This window comes from Alosa pseudoharengus, unplaced genomic scaffold (assembly GCF_046254945.1).
Source record: "Alosa pseudoharengus isolate Yale_2024_CS ecotype anadromous, Long Island Sound unplaced genomic scaffold, YU_APseudo_1.1 YU_APseudo_1.1_scf_5, whole genome shotgun sequence".
NCBI classification, from domain to species: domain Eukaryota; kingdom Metazoa; phylum Chordata; class Actinopteri; order Clupeiformes; family Clupeidae; genus Alosa; species Alosa pseudoharengus.
Window position 1 is genome coordinate 16,679,831 of NW_027468837.1, and position 23,256 is coordinate 16,703,086.

General features: G+C 41.0%; 1 protein-coding gene across 1 annotated transcript in view; it reads left to right on the plus strand.

The window, feature by feature from the left end:
- Positions 1-12,051: 12,051 nt before the first annotated feature.
- The window catches only part of igsf21a (immunoglobin superfamily, member 21a), a 202,323-nt gene continuing 191,118 nt past the window's right edge, over positions 12,052-23,256 (plus strand). Inside the window, exon 1 of the mRNA XM_076268707.1 lies at positions 12,052-12,190. Coding sequence (XP_076124822.1) covers positions 12,052-12,190 — 139 coding nt within the window. The remainder of the gene's footprint in view (positions 12,191-23,256) is intronic.

The following is a 23,256-nucleotide window of genomic DNA, read 5'->3' on the forward strand; positions in this document are numbered from 1 at the left end:
TGCATGTATCTGTTGTAGGTGTACTGTATATTCATGTGTGATAGTCTCTTTTTATTCCAGGTTGCCTTTTCAAGAACTGGCTAGGGGACATGAAAATTAGCCCATAAAACTAAAAACAACAATTCATTGGTCGTTTGATGTGAGCACTTTCTCTATCAAACAAACAAATACATAAATAAATAACTTCTTTTGTGAGATAAAGGTCAGAACACTTACAATGCATCTACAAGCTTTGAGTGCTTTGATAGGAACTTTCTTTTATTACTCATACATTCTGTGCTGAGGTTCCTTTTACATCCACATCACTATTTTTGGAATTCATAATGAATAAACACCAACAACATCAAGTAGACAGGGGAGGTAAGAGAATCTCATTAATACAGTCTCTCTCTCTCTCTCTCTCTTTCTCTCTCTCTCTCTTTCTCTCTGTCTCTCAACAGCCGTTGCAAATATTAAAAACAGATTAGAGTAGACATTCCTACAACAGTCTACTTAACCTGTCAGTGAATCAATCAATAGATTCGCCTTTAAAAGTGGCCTGTGCCTCACGGATTTGTGTGAGAAATTGATCGCACAGTAACCCAGGCGCTTGGTGACGTCCTCCATTTCTGTGCTTTAAGACTCTCATCCATCACCCTGGTGGCCTTGCCAAACATGCAGAGCGAGGCCTGGCATTTTCAGCATGACCCCTAAAAAAGACCCTGTCTGACCCCAAACTTTTGACCGGTAGTGTATATGTATTGTGTGTATATATCTATATATTTATTGTGGTGAGGGCTGTGTCCAATATCCCATTCTCTGGTTCCCTTCCACTCAAATTAGGGCATGTTGTTCACCATTGCTGTGGTGAGGGAGCAGGATGCTTTGGCCGCAAGTTATTTCTAAAGGTTGTTTTTCCACCCTTCTCAGCCTCTCTGTCTTTTAGATAGCTGTGAGGAACGGCCAATAACTTTCAAGGCATACAGTCTAAATGTCAGTAACTCTTGGATAATATTACAGCAGTTGAGGTTGGTGGATTATTACACAATCGGTCATGATCCAATAGCCCTGCTCACACACATTGCCAGCTCGAGTGAGAAAGTCATTGGTGTATAGATTGTGCTCAGGTTTTTGGTGAGCTCTACTAGGTAGCCAATTGACCTGACATATACAAGAGCAATCCATCTATTCCAGTAGGCTTTTATAGAAATGTCCTCTTTAAATGTTCTCGATTTATCACTTGGGATTCATATGCATGTTCTGGCAATAGGGAGATGTCATACTGTACATGGACTCTGTATATTGGTACAGTAGTGTAATATTAGGACATGTTCTAGTTAGCTTTGCTGTAATTTACCATTGATGGACTATGTCATGGCATAGCTTCGAGCCTGGATTCAATCAATACCTCCTTATGTTCATTTCATGCTTGCATCACTTCAAGCTATCTTCTTCCTCTCTACTGCCAAATCACAAATCCTCATCAGTTTGCAATGAAATGTGCTCCGAAGCATGATTTGAAATAGCCCTTTCTGTGTACCTCCATTGCAGCAATCTGTTGCTTCCTAGCATTAGACAAGCACCAGTTATAACTTTCTGTCAAACAATCAAACCAAACCTAAATCCAAACAAAATCACACATTTACCAGAAATGAATGGATACTGTGAGATGTTCTTGCGATTAAATTAATTATACATGAAGAGTTTGGCTCCAAAACACTATCTCCATTTTGGTTCCAAACGCTATCTCCATTTTTAAAAACATTACAAAGTTTTGTCATTTAATTGTGTATTTCAGGTAATATCAATACAATTCCAGTTGTGTTGTTTTGATTGAGTAAAGATAAATTAAACAACAACACCCAATTGCAGTTCTACTGAAATTATTTGGAACACAAAATGTAAAAAAATGATTTATGAAATGTGTTGTGTATAGAGTTTTGGAACCCAACTCTTCATATAGATATATTAGATATAGAGATTAAAATAATCCCAGACTGCTAGAAAACATTTATTGGGATGTATTGCTGAAAGCTGTGGTATTTCACAACATTCAACATACATCAGCTGGAAAAAGAATTAGCCGGCTAATCATCATCATCGCACACTGATGCAATATTATGAGTTTATTTAGGGCGAACAGTGCGTTTTACTGTCAGCTTCTTCAGGTTCACTCTCTTTTGTAATATTGCACCAGTGTGTGGTGATGATCTTTACTTCTGATAAGTCTGATATTCCTGCATATCACCAGATAGATAAATAGATAGATACTTTATTGATCCCCAAGGGAAAATTCAATTCGCCAACACCTGGGATCCAAAAACATCGGGAGCATTTGCTCATGGACACTTCGACAAGGTCAGGAGGAGTTGGGCTCAAACCAGTAACCTTCAAGTTGCTGGGCGACTCCTCTACCTCCTGAGCCACTGCGGCCCCAGGGACAATGGCCCTTGTAATATAATTGGCATGTAAGTCGCTTTGGATGAAAGTGTCTGCTAAATGAATACAAAAAAAATAGACAAATAGCTAAAATGTTTAGATCTGCTCTTGTTCCAAGTCTTTATCAGTCATTTCAACTGATATTCCCAACAATGCAATCATGTTTTCTGTTTAAAAACTTAATACAAGTTCCATGTCATAACTTACTGCTGTCTCTCGCACCAGGCACAGCTGAAGTGTTGAATCTCAGTGCAGATTGTGCTTTCTGTTTTCTGTTTGATGATGCTGTAATTTGATTGGTTGTGATTGAGGGGGCGGTATGCAGCTTGTCCACACTCGGGCTAAACTTCTTCATTGTGCTAGTTGAGAATGCCCTTTACAGAATCAACACTGAAACATCTGAAGAGCCCTGAGGAGAAGGGCTGAATTTAGAACAGCTCAAAATGGCTTTTTTAATATGACGGCTTCATTGCCTCAAGACGTCCTAATTTCCTTAGTATTGCCTTTTTCTGAAGTGACTGTGAGGATATTGCATGTCAGATATTGAGACAATATGTGTCTGCATGTCACTATCTATGCTGTGGCGCACAGCAATAAATAGTTATGTAATTTAGGCCTGTGCCATTTACAAGGACAGAGTTATGTACTTTGGATGAAATATAGTTATAGTAGGTCTATATTACTTTATTGGTTGCTAGAAAACTTATATTTACTTTTCCATTTATTGGATTATACCACATTTGGATCAGAACGATCACATTTATCTTATATGTATAGTGTTGGACTTTTGGGTTCATTTGGTTCGTTTTTTTACCTACAGACTCTATCTTGTGGTAGTTGCTTGCTGTTGCAATGAATCAGGACTGGAACAGGCTCTGTTGACAGAATACATAAAAACAAAATGTTTTCATACCTAATCCTGCAAAGTCTTCGGATGTGCTTTTTTGCGATCCATGGGATTTATGCATGGTCCATGCTAGGCAGACTGCCATTTAATTGCTGCTATAAAACGAGCTATAATTGAAAACCTCCATCAATCTAGACGGAATGGCAATGCTTACACTTGACTGGGTTTGCACCGCCACAGCAACTGCATGTTAGTCAAGCATACGACTATGGTGTATACCGACTGTATTAGGCAGTATTTTACTTCTAAGCACAGTGAGTCACTTTCTAGAAAATACTGTAAGTTAAAGGAGATTAAGCTCTACAGTGTCACAGGGTCCCTTTCCCAGTCCATCCTTATAGCTGTGTCCTCTCTTTGACTCATTTATGTAAGGAGCTTGCCATATAAAACCCGAGCCGTGCTATTGGGGGAAAATTAATTCTGGCCTTTAAAAAAAAAAAAAAAAAAAAATTCAAAGGTGCTTGTAATTCTTCTATTTTCAACAGCTGCCACGTTGAACTCCCACAATAAAACAAATCAAACCCTCAATTGAAACTCACAACACATTATCTTGTAATGACATGCATGTGCCTGTCTGTTTTGTGTGGAAATAAGCTTTAGGCCTATTATATATGGCTTACAATTATCTCAATTTGTCACTGCCGCAAAATTAAAGAAGCATGGAGAATTTTCCACAACACTTTTGTTTCGGATTAATAGAAAAGCAGTCCAGTACAAATATTCGCATGCAGCTTTTTGCCTGCCTGCCATCAGTCCTATGAGAAAATGTGCAGAGGGAGAAGTCTACTCCCACCCACACTGCTATGCTGATAAAATACAGCTCAGAGAATGACAGGACTATTGATACCATCACTATGACAGAGAGCAGGAGATGAAAGCCAGCGTGGCTCTGTGTTATGAGGATGTGAGAGATCGTTCTGGAAGCACTGGGGATGAAGACACGGCAGTCCTCGACACTGAAGGGGATACTCACGTGCCTTACTGACCTCTATGTGCTCATGTATAACAGTGTGATCCTGTGGAACAACAAAAACAATTCCAATAGTTTGAGTTAACATTAAACATTTCTAGCCAGATATCCCAATCAATGCTATGGAAAATGTATAAACCATTTGGGGTTTCTTTTAAAATAGCTCTGTTATAACTATTGATTTTCTTTGAGGTGCTGCAATATTTTTTGTCTTAGTTTTTAAAAGGTTTTTTACTCATTTGATGTGACACTGAGTCATATCACCCAGTTAAAGCCCCTGAGTATGAGCAGGATGTGACAATCTCAGGTACCTGGTAGCCATGATGCTCCTCTCCTCAAACACACTTCAGTGCTTGGTAAATATAAACTCTGGGATTACAGTGCTAAATGAGTTTCAGATGAGCAATCAGCTGGGACAATATTTATCTTTAATCATTTCTCTGAAATGCAAAGCTATTGGCACGACACTGCTTTTACTGTATTTTGCTTAATACGATACAGTAAACCAAGAATTGGTATAGACTCGTATTCTCTCCCCAGGAAATAAGACATAGATAGATCAATCTTTCATCAAATCAGGCCCAAGAAATAAATGCACAGAAATTTACATTCATCTATCCAGGAGCCTTGAGCTCCTTCAGTGACAGCACAGTATCAGGACAGAATATCGTGCCAATCACTCTTTATCCCTGCACAGCTACAGCGAACACCACAAGACCCTGTGATAAGACCATCCCACTGTTTTCTCCCAATAATCCTCTCTGCATCCCACGTTGAGTAAACACCCCTGCTTCACCAGTAGAGTTACACTAATAGACCATGACAGCTATTAAATGATGTTAACGACGACATGGATTGCTTGATGAGGGGGCAGTTAGCACTTCTTTTAATCATGTGGGGAGATGCAATATCCAAGCTGAGGCTCAACAGCAAGAGTAAAGATGGTGAACATCCCCACACATGCAGCAGGGAGAAAAATGAACAAATGACAATTAGCGGAGATACTGGCTCCATCTGTTATAAGAGCCATTAGAATGCAAATGAAGAAATGAGAACGGTACCCATGGTGGACGATTGAAGGGTTCCTTTTTTGGTACCAGATTCCAAACAGATTGAAATATTAGATTGAAGTATGACTCCAAAAGGTATCTGTGAAGAGTATAGTATTTTTCCTGAATCCATTTTTGTTAATAATTCCCTGTACGACCAAAGCAGTCAATCAGGAAAGCCTCGGGTAAGATGCAGTATATTATGACAGATAACTTCCCTTTTGTCTGCTACCATCGTTGAGGTTCCTGTTAACAACAATATCACTTCAGAGTCATTTCAGCCTCTTCAAAAACACAGCTGAAATACTATAGACGTGTCCAGGCATGCTAACTTGAGGTGATTATCACCTCTGCCTTTCACTGATGTGTAACCATGGCCAAAACATGTGGACACATTCAGTCATCTCCTTCGCTGTTCTTCAGATTTATGTGCTGATTACATTTTTGAGGGGCCCTAATTTCCCTGTGCCGGCCAAATTAAATTACTTTTCCATTTACTTGAAAAATCCGACCAGCTGGTGTTCTCGTTCTATCCAGAGAGAAGGCCCTTCCTCTCCACGTGTGTCCACCTGCCACAGCCACAGTCGATTTACCACCATAACCTCTGAGCCATTCAGATTCTCGTGACATCGGTATGAGGCATATCACGTATGTGAAACAATGACCAAGCCAAATCCAGTGAGGTACTCTGATGTGGCCAATGATTCAGACCAAAAGCTATGATTCATATAATGTTTAGTATTTAAGAACTGGGTTAAATGTTGGAAGAACAGACTCACATATTGGTCAGATCCTAGAAGCATTATCAGTCCTACTGACAGTTTAATGAGTTTTAAATGTTGTTGTGGCCACAGTGTTTATATTTGGAGACTGTTAGCAAACAGAGGAAGACATTATTGCTGACTTTTGTGACCGGAAGATTTAGTAATGCTGCTATGCTGCTACTCATTTGCAAATTGTAGAAAGTGGCATATCTGTCATAGAATCATAGAATCATAGAATATCAAACAGCAGCAAAAGAATATTCTTAGAAAATCCTGAGTCTAGGATAAAAGTGGAGCTTGCAATGGAGTCTCACTTTTTGTGACTCCATTGCAAATTTTGACACACTGTTGCAGGTGGAAAGAAACATCAGACCTCTGCATGGGGTTTGATATCACATTGGTACTGGTACATATTTGAACTGCTTTCTCTATTTGAAATAACTGATCAATATAGAATACGCATCCTAAAAAGCAAATGGTATGTTCATCTGTGCACATGTGCGCGCATCGAAGACATGTGTGATTGGTGCAGTCCCAATTGTTGGGAAGCACACGAAACCCCCCACATGCGCGTTGATAACACAATTCTCGTCACGCGGGACACAGACGTGGGAGCATGTCACAGTCTCAAGGCACCCATTTTCTGTAATGTAAATGACCATGTTGTTCTATTGCTTTCATGCTACATGCAGATACAGCAGTGTGGTGAAACAGAGGTCCCTACAACTGAGATCAAATCATGAGATGCTTTTTCACAAACTAACCAATCAATTTAATAGCCTAATATGTAGCCTACAATTGAGTGCAAAAGTATGAAAGGTTCAGTTAGCTTTGCTACTACATGCTAGAACTTTTCATTGCCATTGAAATAATTAGGTTATCTTTTAAACTTTGAATTCAAAGATTTTTTTTTTTAAATGGCCATGCTAGTTTTTCCCCTCACTAAAATGTTGGCTAGGTTTAGATTGTTGTTTACCCCTCTTTCCTCTCGCTTGCTAGTCATACAAACAGGTGTGTTAGACTGTTAGATTGTTAGATCGTCTATTTTATTTTGAGGAGGTTTTATGTCGAAATGAATACTTTCTTGACTGAATGAAATCAATACTAACTTTACTGGAGCTGCATGGGCAGTAGCATTGTTTCCATCTCCGCCTGGCTAGTCCTTAAAGTTCTTCAGGCATTATCAACAGTGGTACTGATGTGCCATGCTGTGTTACCCGCTGGCAAGAAGAAATGCAATAATCATGCATTTCGAACCAAGTTACGATGGAATGTTCATGTTGCCTTAGAATAGGAAACCATAATGAGTCCTTGAAGGTCCCATACTTCTTTTTTGTTTCGCACCTGGAGTGTTTGTAGAAGCATCAGAGACCCAAATGGAAGTAAAAAAGCACAGAAAAAGTGAGTTTTGCATAATATGTCCCCTTTACCTTGTGTTTTTACCACACAATCATCTCTGGCTTTGTCAGTACCGATATCTGTAATATATGTAGGTGCTTCTTAGCAGTATAGGCAGGAGTGATGTATTAAAGCTATATATGTAGTATAACAAAGAGGGACAACTGATTTCACTGTTGATATGTTATTGTTAGTGATATGTTAGTGTTGATCAAAGTGTTGTGTAGTTAAAACCATTACACAAATGACATGGGAAGTATGACTGATGATGAACATCATTACTCCAGCTCAGGTTTATTTTTACTAGTAAAACCTTGTCAAACAGGATCCTGATTGACTACCTTGGGTTGGCAGGATTTCAGCCAGACCATTTTGATATGTGCTAGACTGAAATCAGTCACCAGTGAGGGCTGGTGATTATTCAGCCCACAGGAGGGTAAAGGCTCTGACCAAAGGCTGATTTGCATGTTAGATTATGTGTTGTGTGTAAAACCGAGCCGCACATGAGTCACATTTTCCCGGTGATTGATGTCGGCGCATCGCCGGGCCCGGGCTGCCTTGCACCTTTCCCTGTCAAGAATACACAATCAGGGCAGCAGCAGCAGACTTGGCCGAACCCGAGCTGGCCTTTTCCTTCTTAGAGAACTAGGGCAGTCTTGGGAACGTGAGCTGATGGAGGAGATTCACTCTCTCTACAGCTGTGGTATTAAGGAAGCAGCCCTGGGAAGTGGAACTATTGATGAAAGACAGCATGCACATCCACCTTCCCTGAGCTGTCAGCTGGTTGCACTGAAAACTGGCTGAGTTAATATGTTTTATACATAGAGTTGTATCACTTCCTTTTTCACAGACTCTGGTTGTCAGGGTGTTCAGATCATTACTGCCAGCTAAAGACTATTTCTGCACTCTTTGGGACCGATTACAGTGAATTATATAATCCCCATCATTGACATTTAGAAATTATTTTAACTGTGTATGCAAACATATTCTGCACAAAACATTTCAGCTACCGTTGTTTTATTCCACAAACTCAATAGTCCTGCATACTATTTCGCTGTTCTAATTAACACCGTATAATTTGCATTGATTCCTAACATGAGGTGGGGCCATTTTACTATTAGTTTAATATGTTCTAGGCTGGTAGACATCTGTATGATGATGAATCATTAAAAAGCATTTTATTCAGTGTAATGCAGTACAACTCTTCTGCATTTACACATATACAGTATAAGACAGGTGTAATGGTTTGAACGTTAAAAGGTAAAACAAACAAAAGAAATCTGTCAAAGTGAGCTGGGGTAACTTTAAGTGACTATACAACTTCATTTTGGATGAGCTGAATCTGCTCTCCTCCTTTGCTGAGTGTCTTTACATCGCTGTTTCCTCTTGTGTCATTTCCCTTGTAAGAGGTAAACGTGATGAATGACACCAAGCATGTCAGCCGACAGATTATGGAAAAGTTTGCGGTGCACGGCAGAAGTGTTTGCTGTTGTCAATGAAAGTGGCAAATTCATTCTGTCCGCCACAATTTGCATGCTTGTGAATTTTGGCTGGTGACAGGGAACGGCAAAGATCACGAACAGAAATGGGCTTCTGACAGAGAACAGAAGTCAGACTCCTGTACATTGTGATATTCCACCTTTACATTGTGATCTTTGTGTCACTCAAGCCACAAATAAGGCATTGCCACAACACTTACGAATATATTGAACCAAAATCCTCAGAGCAGCTTCCATCCCTGCTAGTGTGCCCTGTCTAAACCTCACTGGCAAGGGTTAAGACTGTACATGACATCTGTATAAGACATGGTCATCCATCCCCCCACCCCCCGAAACATCCCCCCCCACCCTCGAGAGCAGGGACCTCTCTTTGTTCACGGGGCAGGTGCCATATGGACAGGAACACGTTCGGCTCTGTTGCCTCAATAAATTGTTGTTGACACTGCCCTCTAGAGATGTGAGATAGTGCATTAGTACTGCAGGCTCCCAGTGCCTTCCCCAGACAGGCAGCAGGCACAGCGGCAGCTGCAGCAGCCACAGCATACAGAGTTCATCTCCGGCAGTGCAATTACATGCTCTAGGGACTGTCTTTTGCCATTTATGAGACTTTGTGTTTTTTCTTCCTTTTCCCCCTCCTCCTCTCCTCCTTTTTTCTCTCTTTCTTTCTCACATCCCACCCCTTCTCTCTCTATATATATATTCTTATGTTAATCAGTTCCCAGTCATATATCATTGCAGAGGTTAGGCCAGGTCTCCTGTCATCATCACCATCATCATACAACGTAAATAGAAACATGCAGAGCAAGGTCAGATGTGTTTTACAAAACGTATCTTATATAGAGCTCATAACATGCATAGATTGAACATGTATGTTTATATTTACACATGTGTGTGCACATGTATATTCACATCTAAATCTTATTACATGACCATGAACACAGGATTCTGTTTTATACGGTACAAAATTTCAATCCCACAACAATGACTTCCTATGCCAGTCTAGTTACATTTTGTCCTCGCCTAGCTCTACTAGTTCTAATGGTTTTACAAAATGTGTTGTTAGAAAGTCAATGCTTGTTGTCTTGCGTAGATAAAAGCATGGCATGGACAGATTGCATAAATATGACCAGAGTCATCCATTTGGCTGAGCATGTCTAATTGGTGTTAATCATTAGATAGGAACATGCTGATGAGGAGGAACAGTGGGAGAAACTTTAAAAATAGGTCATGAAAACACTGCAAATATAATTACAACAATACTCCACATTATGAGAACAGAGCATCAGTATTGACAAAGCCATGGACACTGTATGCCTGGCCTGGGCCTGCATTTCAAGTTGATATTATGCTATTGAAGATGGGGGACTATCAGATCAAAAAGTCAGAACGACTTTTTTTTGTTTTATTTCAGATTCTACTGGTTCTGCTGATTACCAACTTCCATATTTCCATGTCCATCTCCATATTTCCAGTTGTTTCACAATGACGTCATCTCAGTCATTGCAAAAATAAATGTGGCAACTAACTAACACAGATCTCAGGTTCACTCATTTATGATTTCAAAGGTATTGTTGTTTACGGTGTGAAGAAATTTCATCTGTTGATCCTAATAGATAAACAATATGCTTTTTATATGGGAATAGCAGCTTTGTTATTTAGTGAGGGTGCGCAGCCAAGAGCAAAAAAACAAACAAACAAACATACATTTAGCAGCTTATAAACAGATGAATATTTATAATAGTTGTTGCCAAATACGGAACTAATGAAGCAGGACCAAACTTGGCACTACCACAGAGAGGGTTGAGACTACAGCAGCATGTGCTAATGATTTGTTGTGTTTTTCCACACCTTACTGAATAATAAAACTTTTACTCTAAATACAATCTTAAGTCAACGTTATAGATTTTTGTTAAATCCCATCCCGTGTGGTCACCCATGCTGGGAATATATCAAAGACATAACAGTAAGTCATTGACTTTCCACCTTCTATTGCAGGGTCTTGATTAGTTTATCTTTTTGTCTGGGCTATGGGGTCATTCCTGAATCCCCGCTCTATGCTGTGACAATCCTGATCAATTTTGGGAGACTGACATTTGAGTTAAAACAAAGGTAAATAAATGGAACATGCTGTAGGCAGGGATGGATTACTGCACGGGCCTACCGGGCCCAGGCCCAGGGGCCCAAGGGGTCAGGGGGCCCTGAAGCCCAAGCCTTTGCATGGAATCATTACCTCAATATCAACAAATCAGGATGTAGGCTATGAATTCATGAATTGAATTTAGTATTGGCCATACCCAAAATGCACCAGAATACAGGAAATTACATCAAACAAATGAAAAAATGTCTGGGGGAGGACCCCCAACCCCCCCCCCCCCCCCTTCCCACATATACGACAATTAGTGGGGGGCCCTCAATACATCTGGGCCCAGGGGCCCGAAAGTTCATAATCCGCCCATGGCTGTAGGCTATATCATCTTCCCAACCTTCTTTCCAGGTTCGCTGCTGTTGATGTTGTCTATGGCACCACAGTATAGAGTATATGGTTATAATGATCTTTAAAAAAACCTTTTCACTGAGGAAAAACAAAATCCTGCAGAAATAAATCGGCTTAGTGGACAGAATTAGAGGGGAAGGGTTTGGAGCCAGGGTGGGATTAAGGAAAATTGTGTGAAATAAAGAGCGAGTGATCAGGAGTGACTGTGCGTGCGTCTGAGTGTGGAGGGCGGGAGAGAGAGAGAGAGAGAGAGAGAGAGAGAGAGAGAGCACTGAGTGAAGAGCATAGATTTTCATCCAATTCTATATCTGTTTTTCTAATCCTCGACTGCCGCTGCTTTGCAAAGCGGTGGTTCTACGGTTGTTGGGGAGTTCATATTTTATTTCTCCGTGTCTCCGTATTGTTTCAAATACAGCTCTCTTCACTGGCAGTTCGTCCTTGTTGCGCCTGTTGAAGTGTATAGCCTATTAATTTCGAACTTCTATTTTCTCAGCGACACTTGAACTGCACCATGAACAGTTTGAGGGGACCACCCGAGCGGGTACATTTGGAATGGTGTGGATTACGCAGTCAAGAACCGGAGAACATGTAAACGCATATGGAGTTTGGGATTTATTGTCAAATATGGGAAAGATGACCGTCTTGTCTTTGTGCTTTCTCTTTTGCACGAATCTACTGGATTTAGCCGTTGGTGAGTAATATCGCTTTGCAGTAGACATGCTAAATATCCTCTGACAGTTTTTAGCAGCCCGCAACCTACGTGGAATGCACTTGCTCATTCCTAAGGACATCGTTTCGCAGTCTCATTTCATTGGTATTCTCTGGTTTACCTCCCTGCTCTTCGTGCCTGTCGGCACCGATCTACAATAAGAGTAGTGGGGTTTGTTTAAACAACTAACGTCAAGTAACCTAATTTTTAGTGGATTGACTGATGCTAACTTTCGTCATGGGATCAAAGTCAGGATTGTTGTTTTTTTCTATCGTGTACTAAATCCCCAGCCCTTTGTAGACTGTCCTTCCCAGGCTACGTGCCGCCACGATGCGTTTGCAATGCAAGGATGGCACGGTTGGGTAAGATAGGAGAGAAGAGAGGGCAAAGGCTGGGAATAGGAAGGGGGGAGTATTCTTGGCTGCACTAATACAATTTTCCCAGACCATTTATCAGCAGAAGACATGGAGAACTAAATAGACTCATTATTATCATCATCATCATAAAATATTGTTCTTGTTAGGCTGTCCTCATTTGGCCATATTTTGGGTTAGGATGAACGTTTTAGGATAGGCTATTGGGTTTGAGGAGAGTTGAGATGCAGTCCTTGTTGTTTTCAAATCTATCAACAAGCAAGTGTTTCATTTGGCTCTGCCAGGATGCTGAACACTGCACGAACTGAACCGATTAGCCATGATGTTTTCGTGGAACTCACATAAAGTGACAAATGGATCGTCAGTAGGTTAAGGACAAGTAGCTAAAAAAGACAATATCTCCCTCGCTTTCATGTGTGCTCACGTCACATTATAAAGCGCAATCCGATATTAACCATTGGTTAATGTCCGGCTTTAAACGTAAAAATGTAAAGTTTCTTGGATGATAAGTGTTTTCTCGCAGTAGCTGCCCTCCGACCCTCTTTATATTCGCCTTAGGTGTAATGGCATAGAAGCGAGCTCTCACACACACCAGAAATGATTGACAGACTCAGGTAGCAACATTTGGAGTGACAACAGGCACGCTGTGGTTACTCATGCTTGTTCTCGCCCAGCTGCTTGACTGCTTCGTCGAAACTGCGCATCTCCTCATGCGGTAATCTCATGATGGCATTTAAGCCGAGCGTGAATCAGTGATGTGATGTGATAACTCCTGTGGTTCCCCTTCCCCTGCTGTTCACGCGATGACAGAAAGAAAATCACAAAACGGTGCAAAATGAGACACTTGCTCTCTTCTCCAAGCGGTACATTGCAATGCGCATTGTAATTAAACTCAGTCATAGCATTTGCCTGCTGAATAGAATAAGACTAGATATCAGTAGTCTGTGAATCATAAGAATTATTTATTTTCTCAACTACAACACCTTAGTTGTGTTTTGCTGAACACCTGCATGGCAAATATTGTGTTCACAGCAAATCAGATGACTCATATTCATCCTTTTCTAATTTTAGCCTATACTTGTGCTTTTGTACCTTGAATGCATTCATTAAAGGAGCTCTAACTGAACAGGTGCCCATAAGAGTGACATGAAAGGAAAACTTGCAGTAGGTCAAACTTTTGCTAAGGGAGAAAAACAATGCAATGTGATAACTACACAAATACAGCATTTAACTGTAGTTTAAACTGGTCAGGAAAACATTACGTTCCCTGAGGGATATGTTGACTTTAACATTCTCCCGATTCAGCTATACATCAATGCCATAATTATTCCAAAAATGTACTTGCAGTGATGTTCACTCCATGTGTAAACTCTTAATTCAAGTGTGAGACTGCTCTGTACGCTGTAGAGAGATGTTGCTGTCTCATCCACTTAGCTTGCTGGGTCCTTTCTGCTTTCATCCACTCGGCTATACAGTAGGCCTACTTTGGAAAATCAAGCCTGGCCAAATAATATTGTACTCCCACTGCAACCTGCAAGTAGTCTTCTCCTCTGCTCACAAGTGAGAAACTTCTCATGGCCCAATCACAGATGAGGTGGAGCAGGGTATTGATTCACAGAGGGAGTGATTTTTGACTTTTATTTTAGGGACTTGAAAGCAGCTTTCCTGTTGTGGAAGCCCACACATACCGGAAACGACAACTGGACTTCGGTCCTCTAAGCCATTTGTGGATTCATGTTGAAGGCCTAGCTGCTGAGGTCCAAGTGGTTTTATCTGAAAACCTATTGCAGTGTCTAGATCTGTGCAAGGCGTGCAGTTTGGTTTGTTTTCCGCAATTTGACCTGGAGATCAATTCCTCCTCATCGATTTTGTATGCCTCCTCACAGATCTTCAAGACTCGAACCATTGAGTAGGACTGATGCTTCCTTATGTTCCATCCTTCTTCAACAGTCTGTCATAGTCAATCTTTTATTTTTCAAGTTTTATCGACTTCTCAGGACAACTCATTTACATTCCTGCATTGTTGCCAAATGCTGGCGTATGCTGACTTTAAAACAAAGTTTTTTGATGATTTTGTGAAATGGAGTTATGTATAGTCCTCTAACAAGAAACAGGATACAGAGCAATACTGTATATAGTACCTTAGTTAACTTTATATGCTGATGATGAACCATGTTAAATGGTTGGACTCTACTCTATCGGTGAATTGTACTTTTTTTCCTTGCCTCATGTAATGACAAACCATATCATGCACAGTCCAAGATAACACTTTGTTGCAGGAGTATAGAAAATATAAAACACACAGTCATCTGAACTGCAATTGACCCAAATGCAAATAGTTTAAGCAGCACTAATGCATTTTTTATGTTGATTAAATAATTACGACGTAACCCAAGGATAACAGCGGAAATCAGTGAAATATGCATTCTCTGATGATGCTCCTATTTGGAGATAGTGAATCTCCTCTGGTGAAGTACCTAAGCCTTTTATAAACAGGTCATCTGCTTAGTGCAGAATCAGATATCACCATAGTAGAACCATCTCTTGCCATTCTTTACTAGCTTGCATATATTTGCTTAGGCTATATATATTATTGATATACTTATTTATCTTATTTATCTGGTAGACTGCACGTTTGAAAGACAAACTCTACTGTAATTGTGTTTCAATGTAAAACTACTATGTTTCAGTGGTAAGATAGCCCGAAATACAGCGGCTTTTCCCCTTAATTTTTTACCTATTACACCTGTCACTAGACCCTTGGCCATCCAGAGGAACATTGGCTCCTTATAGTAATTCAGGCTCCCTGGAGGGTTCTTCTATTTCCTTCTCCAAGGAAAGTTCTTTCTCCTTATCCGTCATGGTCAGGCAAAGTATCTATACCGAAGCTAAAATGACTCGAGTCTTGGCAACCAAACAGGTCTTTTTCAGCAAGTACGCAGCAATTTGCTCTCCTTTGGCCAGGCTCATATTTCACTGACACTTGTCCACTCTAACCACAGAACATCCTGTTTTGTGTCTGTCAGTGTGTCATATGATCATGCTATTTTTTATTTCTTCACTTGAACAGACTGAAGAACTGAGAACTGTACAGAATTCCCAAGACAACACTCTTGTTGAGCTTGCATCTTAAAAGACATCTTGTGGAACGGCAATGATTTTCGGATCTAACGGTCCAATAAATCTTAATTTCAAAAAGAGCCACTTGAATTTTGAGAGGGTAATCTTCAATTAAGGGGATGAAATATGATTCAAATGCTTTTAAGTAGCACTTTCCAGCTCTCTTCTCTGGGTAGCATTGATATAGTCACGCTCCTATACTGCATCTGTTTGCTTTGCTTTCATTATAAAGGTTAACGGACCGTGCATTGCATTCATATAGGCCCAGGAGTTTTAAAGGAATCGTAAATTTTTTCTGCGTCCCTTGCGGCGGTGCCCTGAAATTGTCTCCTTGCCACGACTAACTCCTATTCCTGTTTAAAAGCCCCTTTAAATCCTCCGCACTCTGGGCCTCAGCTGCGGCCTGGCCCGTGGGACGTGACATTGGAAGGCGAACACAGCTTTGGCTCATCCTCATCAAGAGTGTGGCTCTCTTCAAATAACAAATGTGTCTGATGTTTTCCTAGTTCTTTGGTGCCACATCGTGTCATTTTTTCCTGTTTGTTGTTTTTGTCCATGGCTGTGTTTTGTTTTCATAACATTTTATGTTTCCTGGACAAAGTTAACTATTTGTGTTTATGCAATAGTGAAGTTTGCAATTTACGTACTGGTACAAACTCCTTACTCAGTTTACATTTAGGTGGCAAAGATTTTGCCTCCCATTATAACACCCAGACCAGTATACTAGACCTGGGACTGGGAGATGTCCTGTTTATGACATTAAATATAATTTTCCATCTCTGTAGACAGTAAAAGCCCCGTCACTACCCTAACAGTGTAACTTATAAAAAAGCATAGTCAGGGAGTGTTGTTCAGTGGGAGAGCTACTGAAAGACAATAAAAGAAACAATAAAAAACAGTGTGTTATGGGTTAGTGGTTAAAGCTTTTATGTATTATCCGATACAGTCGCTTCACCAGTGGCTTGGGGACACTATGGTGTGTGTTTGTGGCTGCGGTGTTGAAGGGAGGTACCTGAGACATTATCATTATGTGAGCTGTGTGTTCGCCAGTAGAATCACTTTGTCTACGGGATGTTCAAGGGGAACTGTTGCATTAGTATGTTATCCGCGACCACAGCCTCAGACAATGAAGTCACAGCAAATCACGGTCAAGGACAGAATTGCAGTGAAGGTGCACAATATAGAGGTGTGCCTTCCTGTAACAGCAATATTTCCTCGATGTTTCTGTGGATTACCAAATCAATCAACTCATGCACGGTTTGTTGCATCACTGTCAAACACTGACACATCAGCCCAACTGTTTGCTGGAGATATCCAGGAAACAGGAATTCCTGTCAAAGGATTAAACTGTTTTGACATTTGAAAGAGCCTATGTGTTAGTCTAATAAGACATCATTCTTTGAGAGGCAGACCATTTGGTATGGGGCAAATTCAAAACTCATCGCACTTGAATAATCCAAAGCATTTGTTCGAGCCAATTAAACAGAGACGAGATAATGATTGCTACATTAAAAACATTTTCTGAATTCTGCAGAACATCCACATTTTTTTTAAGTCCCCACAACACCATTTGTCCTCCCACTACAACTAGGCTCCAAACCCACCAAACAGTATAGTTTATTTTGGATGAAATTACCCAGTCTGAACTACCACTCAGATTCAGCCAAGCACAAAACAAGTCGAAAGCAATAGCCAGGAGGAGAGAGAGGAGAGCCCCAATCATTTTAGAAGATTCTTACTCGCAGTTCTCTAACAACAACCCATCAGAAATCCTTTCAGATTTGTTCATCTTCTTACATCTTTTGTTTGGTCTCCACACGGGGAGATTTCTGATGGTTGCCATCCGCCCCCTTTCACCCGAAAGACCAAGTCTGTAATAGCAAAGGAACCTATTCAGTTAATCACCACTGTGGTGGCCAGCGCAACACCGAAGCACTCAGTCACAACAGTGCAATCATTACCGAGGTTGTAATTCGCATGGATTTCTGATTCTTTTGTTCAATTATTTTGAAGGGGCCTCTTGTGGCGAGGGGCACAGAGGAGAATGAGGACAGTAAGTGGATGCAAACAATATGCTATAAATATCATCTGGCCATTTGGAACATGCTGCAGTTGACAGATGGGTAATGTGGAAGCCATTTATCTGACAGCATTTTCTCAATTTTCTATTACAAGTCTCCTACATTTCTCATGAGCCACCCATTTTCCTATCAGGCTATACAGTTACTGAATATGAACAAATACAAATAAATCAAATTGTGACAGAGTCACAGACTGGATATCACAGCACTGTCAGCTGCTGTACATCTGTAGTCTTGCCACCTGTAGCCAGAGTCCACTGACCCAGAAGTTGTAACACCTGGTTGTTGTTTATGTTGTTGTTGTCACTGTTGTTGTGTGTGTTGGGGGAGGTAAACAGGCACTAGTGACTTTTGTGGTTTTTAAACTGTCTGATGGACTTTTCATTTCAGAAAAAAAAGATGCCATAGACCTACATCTTTAACGCCTTTGATTGACAACTGAATTGCATTGACAACTGCACTGCATTGACCTGCATACTGTACATCCCATGTCAATCTCTGAGTTCAGAATGTGCAGTTTTGGCCTGCCATAATGACCTGTTCATAATCCTGCATAAATCCATTCCTCTCATTGCTGTCTTCGATCTCTTTAAGATTTCCCTTACCCTGAGAACAAGGTGTGAACTCAGTTTTAAGCAGCTATTGATTGTGTGGTTTGTTGAAGGAATGGCTCAAGGTATTGACCTTCTCTCCCTCTTTGCAGTGTGTCCAATGTGTTATATCCAAACACATGTCAATACATGCAATCCGTCTGTTTCAGAACCTAATGAAACTCACCTTAGTAGTCAGATCAATAATATGTGTCATATTTGTGATTGTATGGAAGTCAACTCAACTGCAACTCCTAGAATCGCTTATAAAATAGCAATTCATGCACCTTAATGTGCTGGAAGTAGGACACTTGACTTGACCCTTAAAACAAAAGGTTAACAAACAAAAGAGGAGAGCTCTTTCTTGTTTACAGACACATGGTGTAACTGTGCACAGACCAAAGCTCTCTTATTTTGTGTTCATTACCTTGGTCTCGTCACCATATAGTCCCATCAATCTATATTGGATCTTGTGAGTGCTGTTCAAAGAGGTTGTAACTGATGTCATTTTCTGAGGAAAGAAAGAAAACTTTCTCCCTGATGGTTTCTGAAAGAAAGTTTAGTTAAGTTTGAATTACTAGATGGCTCCTCTTAGCTTGTGAGCTTAGAGTCCTGTGCGCTCACTAACTCAGTAGAATACAATCTGTTCAATCTGACAGACTGGGCCCCTTATTGAGAGGTCCATTACGACTGCAGAACGTCATTAGTTTCTGACAGCGCTACTCGACCAGGGTTCGACCAAGGGAAAAAAGGTTCTGGGAGGGTGTTTGGCTCGGGGTCATGGTGCAAAGGACCCTAGGGTGAAATTACTCCGAACCATCACTTTAATGAAGGTCAAACAGTAACACTAGTCATGTCTTGTGTCAAAAGACAGCTTCTGACCCCCCCCCCCCACACACACACACTCACACACACACACTAGATTACTGGAGCATTGTAATCAGTGAAGCTGGATTGGGAGTTTTGATGGCTCACTTTAGTCAATTGCAAGCTGGTCATCAGGGCCGCCGATCACAAGTGTAGCAGCAGATTTATCTGAGTTAAAGCGCTATGTGCAGGAGATGATCCTAGCCTCGCCTCTGCTCTGTCCCCGTCTGGCTGTGACAGCTGGACTTGAGTCACAGGAAGTCGGGATAGATATTGGTAGGAATGTGGGGGGGGGGCAAGCTTCTGCCTTCCACCAATCACCATCCCCTTAGCTCCGTGCCACTCTTAGCACTTACATAAAGCGATTAGATAAAAAAGAAAATATGGGAAATGTAGGCTTGAAGTGATTTCATCTGCCTCTTTTTTTTGGTAGTTCTGTTGCGTGTTGAGAGAGTATTTTAAATCAACCTTCAGTGTGTGCTCTCTTTTTTCCATTACACAGTATTATGGAGAGGCATTGCTTAAGAGAGTTTAATGGTTCCAAAATGAAACGGAAGAAAAAAAGAAGTGGCCGCTGCTGGGGATTTGCTCTTTACAAGCGTATATTAAACTTTCATATCGGCAAAATATTTATCCCTTACAAAACGAATGCTGTGGTTGGAATTTTCAACCTGCCGATTGCTGTAGAACAACAGCACAATCATTCTGTCCAATACGTTTGCATATTTTTGTCTGTCCCTCAGAGCGTCCAGGAGTATGTCATTATTGCCAAGCAAAAAGCTGCTCTTTATTTATGCTATATCCGCCAAGAATATGTTTAGCACTGTTGCGTTGTTACGGTTTGCCGAGTTCTCTGCGATACCTGTGATGACATGCAGCACTGCTATACAATCATTTCTGTTCCCTGATGATAACAATAGATATTGTGGCTGCCAAGAATGAACCCATTCACAATCGTATTTCCAGCTTTGTCCAGACACACACCTACCAAGAACATTGTGCATTATGAGCCTCTGATGGTAGAATTGGATAAGTTCATTCCAGGTGTGTATCAGTGTCATACAGGAAGAGATGACAAAGGGAGGTAATGGAGATATTGCAACTACTGTATTTCACTGTGTGTGTGTGTGTGTGTTTGTGTGTGAGTGTGTGTGTGTGTGTGTGTGTCTGTGTCTGTGTGTGTCTGTGTGTGTGTGTGTGTGTGTGTGTGTGTGTGTGTGTGTGTGTGTGTGTGTGTCTTTTTCAGATGAGTCAGCCTTTGAATATAATTTTTGTGTCGTTTTTCTGTCAGAGTGGATATGTGAGACAGTATGTGGTGAGTGTGTGGTGCCCTACTGGCGTGGTGTGCGAGGAGCAGAGTGAGAGGGAAACGGAGATGTGAGAGCAGTTTGCACCAGAAGCCTCGGGGCTCATGGTTTTATCAGTTACTGCGGCTGCAGCATCACTGCACGACTCCCATCCCAGATCAGGCCAGAGACGGCGACGTTAGCAGAGGCAAAATGCTAAACTTGTTACATAGACTTAGAAGCCCTTTGCTGTCAGAGGAGTAATGATATAAATATCGGACGTTTATCCCATTTCATATATGTAGATGCAACCCTATGTTCTGTACACATACACACACACACACACACACACACACACACACACACACACACACATTAAAGTTAATCTTCCACATGCATATAAAGATAATTTTCCACATGCATATTCATTCTCTCTCTCTCTCCTTCTCCATCTGTCTCTTTCTCTCTCATATTTAAAAAAAAATTGTACATGCTGTCAACATCGTCCACATACTCCCTACTCTACATGTAAATAACTTATACTCGAACTCAAGCAGTCTCCTCAATATGCACTTGTTTACGTCTTAATTTCTTTTCACGCTGAAGTTCTGACTCTTGCCGATATGGGCCTGTCAACAAAATGAGGCGTCCGAGTGACTGGTTTGTCTCCAGAGGCCGTGCGTGTCACATCTGTTTTCTGCTGTGGAGCAAATAGCTGTCCCTGCTCTATGCATTTTACATTTTGGGGCCAACTTAAATGTCTTAGACCTCAGATAGGAAGTCCATTAACATATTTTATTAACAGATGCCCTCTGAAATTAGTTCATATTGGGGTTGAGTCGTTTCCCTTCTGACTGGGCCCTTGGGGGAGTGTAGGGGATGCGAGGTCAGGGAGAGCAGGAGAGGGAAATTGATCCCTCAACACAAATAATGCAGGGAAATTACTCAGGTCCCTTGTCTCTCTCTTGCAGCCCATGCATTTGCTACCTCCAAGGTCAAAAGGGCGTGAAGTGGCTCAAAGAGCGGAGTGATGGCGAGACTTTATACATCTGTACTTGCCATCTAAATTGTGTCGCATGGTGGCTTTTATGTTACAAGGCTGTAACAGACGGCTAGGCGATAGAAAGATGTGGGCGTGGTGTTTGTGGTACTGTGTGATGTTAGTGTTATTGTTGCATCACTTGAAGTAGTGACGCAGATGCTGCTGTTTTTGTCCTGCTTGTTCATTAGCTACTGTGTTATCTGTGAACCACATACACACCAGATCTAACATCTTAGCTTCTTTAGCAAGGCAGGTTAAGACCATGATTGCATACTTTAGGACTAGTGCATCTTCTGATAATGAGTTTTGCACCACCCTGTATAACTTGCCTCTCAACACATGGACAGAGAAAAACCCTCATTCTGAGTCATTTACTGCAATTACATGTAATGGAAGTAGCTTGTGCTGAAGTGATTACAACCACAACGACTCATGAATATTGTAAAATATGTCCACTAGATGTATGATACGGTGTGGCATGAATTTTGCACATGGACAAATGTCTGGCTTACCACAAATGTCTTGTTTTGTTTTGTTGCCCACTTTTTGTAGTTTGTTTTCTTATTGTACATGTCCTGCTTTGCCATTTTATACCTTGCTGTCACCTTTTGCTGCTCTAAGAATGCAAATTTCTCCATTGTGGGACAAATAAAAGAATATCTTGTCTAATCTTATCTCCGTCTGAAGGCTGATCTAATATTTGCAACAATACTAATGTGTCATCTCTGCTTTAGCGTGAGAAGGAGAATGCTTACGTTAAAGGTTATGTTATAGGTAATTTCATGTACCTATAGCATAAATCTCTGAGTACCCAGTCGCCTGGAGATGTGGAAGCCTTATTGAAACAGCAACTGCAGAGCGTTTACGTGGCTGCCCTTAGTAATGCTGTAAAATAAACATTATTCCACAAGAACTGTTCATTTTACAAGAACTATTTTTTGTTTTTTGCCTACTGTTTGTTTGTTGAGCGCAGTGCATCAATTCAGAACAGCCACCTCTGTAGACACAGTTATTCAGTTGAGGGAAATTGCTTCACTTTATGTGGTATTCTAGTTATGATGTTTTTCGATAGAACTGAACGCAAAATGTTGGACTGTTGAAAGATGAACAGGTAATGAAGGCCTGCAACCAAAGCAATCCTACTCTACTGTGCAGAGCAGCTGTTCAACAACTGACCTTACACACTGTAAAGGTCTGGCCTCAGGTTTTTTACTTTACATTTTCCTTTAAGGGTTCCAGCAGCCCGCTAAATGTCTTCATGTCTTTAAGTGTGCCCAAAATGGAGTGGAGCTGAGAAGGAAAAAGTAAGACACGGAGTGGCAAAGTGTTCTCAGAGCAAGTGCAGACAGTTGGAAGTCTGAGAACATCCAGTGTTTCCGCTAGATTTTTTTTTAACAGTGGCTGATATTCGGTACCGGTACTCAGCGGTACTTTTTTCTGGTACTTCACTCTCTCTGAATCTGTAGTGGGTGACTGTTGACGAATGTATTGGTGGAGCTACCAAGTTTAGTCCAACAAAATGTTGGATTTGCATTAGGCCTACTTGCTGCAAATATACACATGTGCTGATTAACAGAATGATTTGTTATGGTTTGATTTCATCAGGTTTTACTCAAATGTGGGATCACAATCCTGGCAAAAAAAAGAGTAATATCACCCAGGGCTGCCAAACTAAAGCCCCTCTGCTG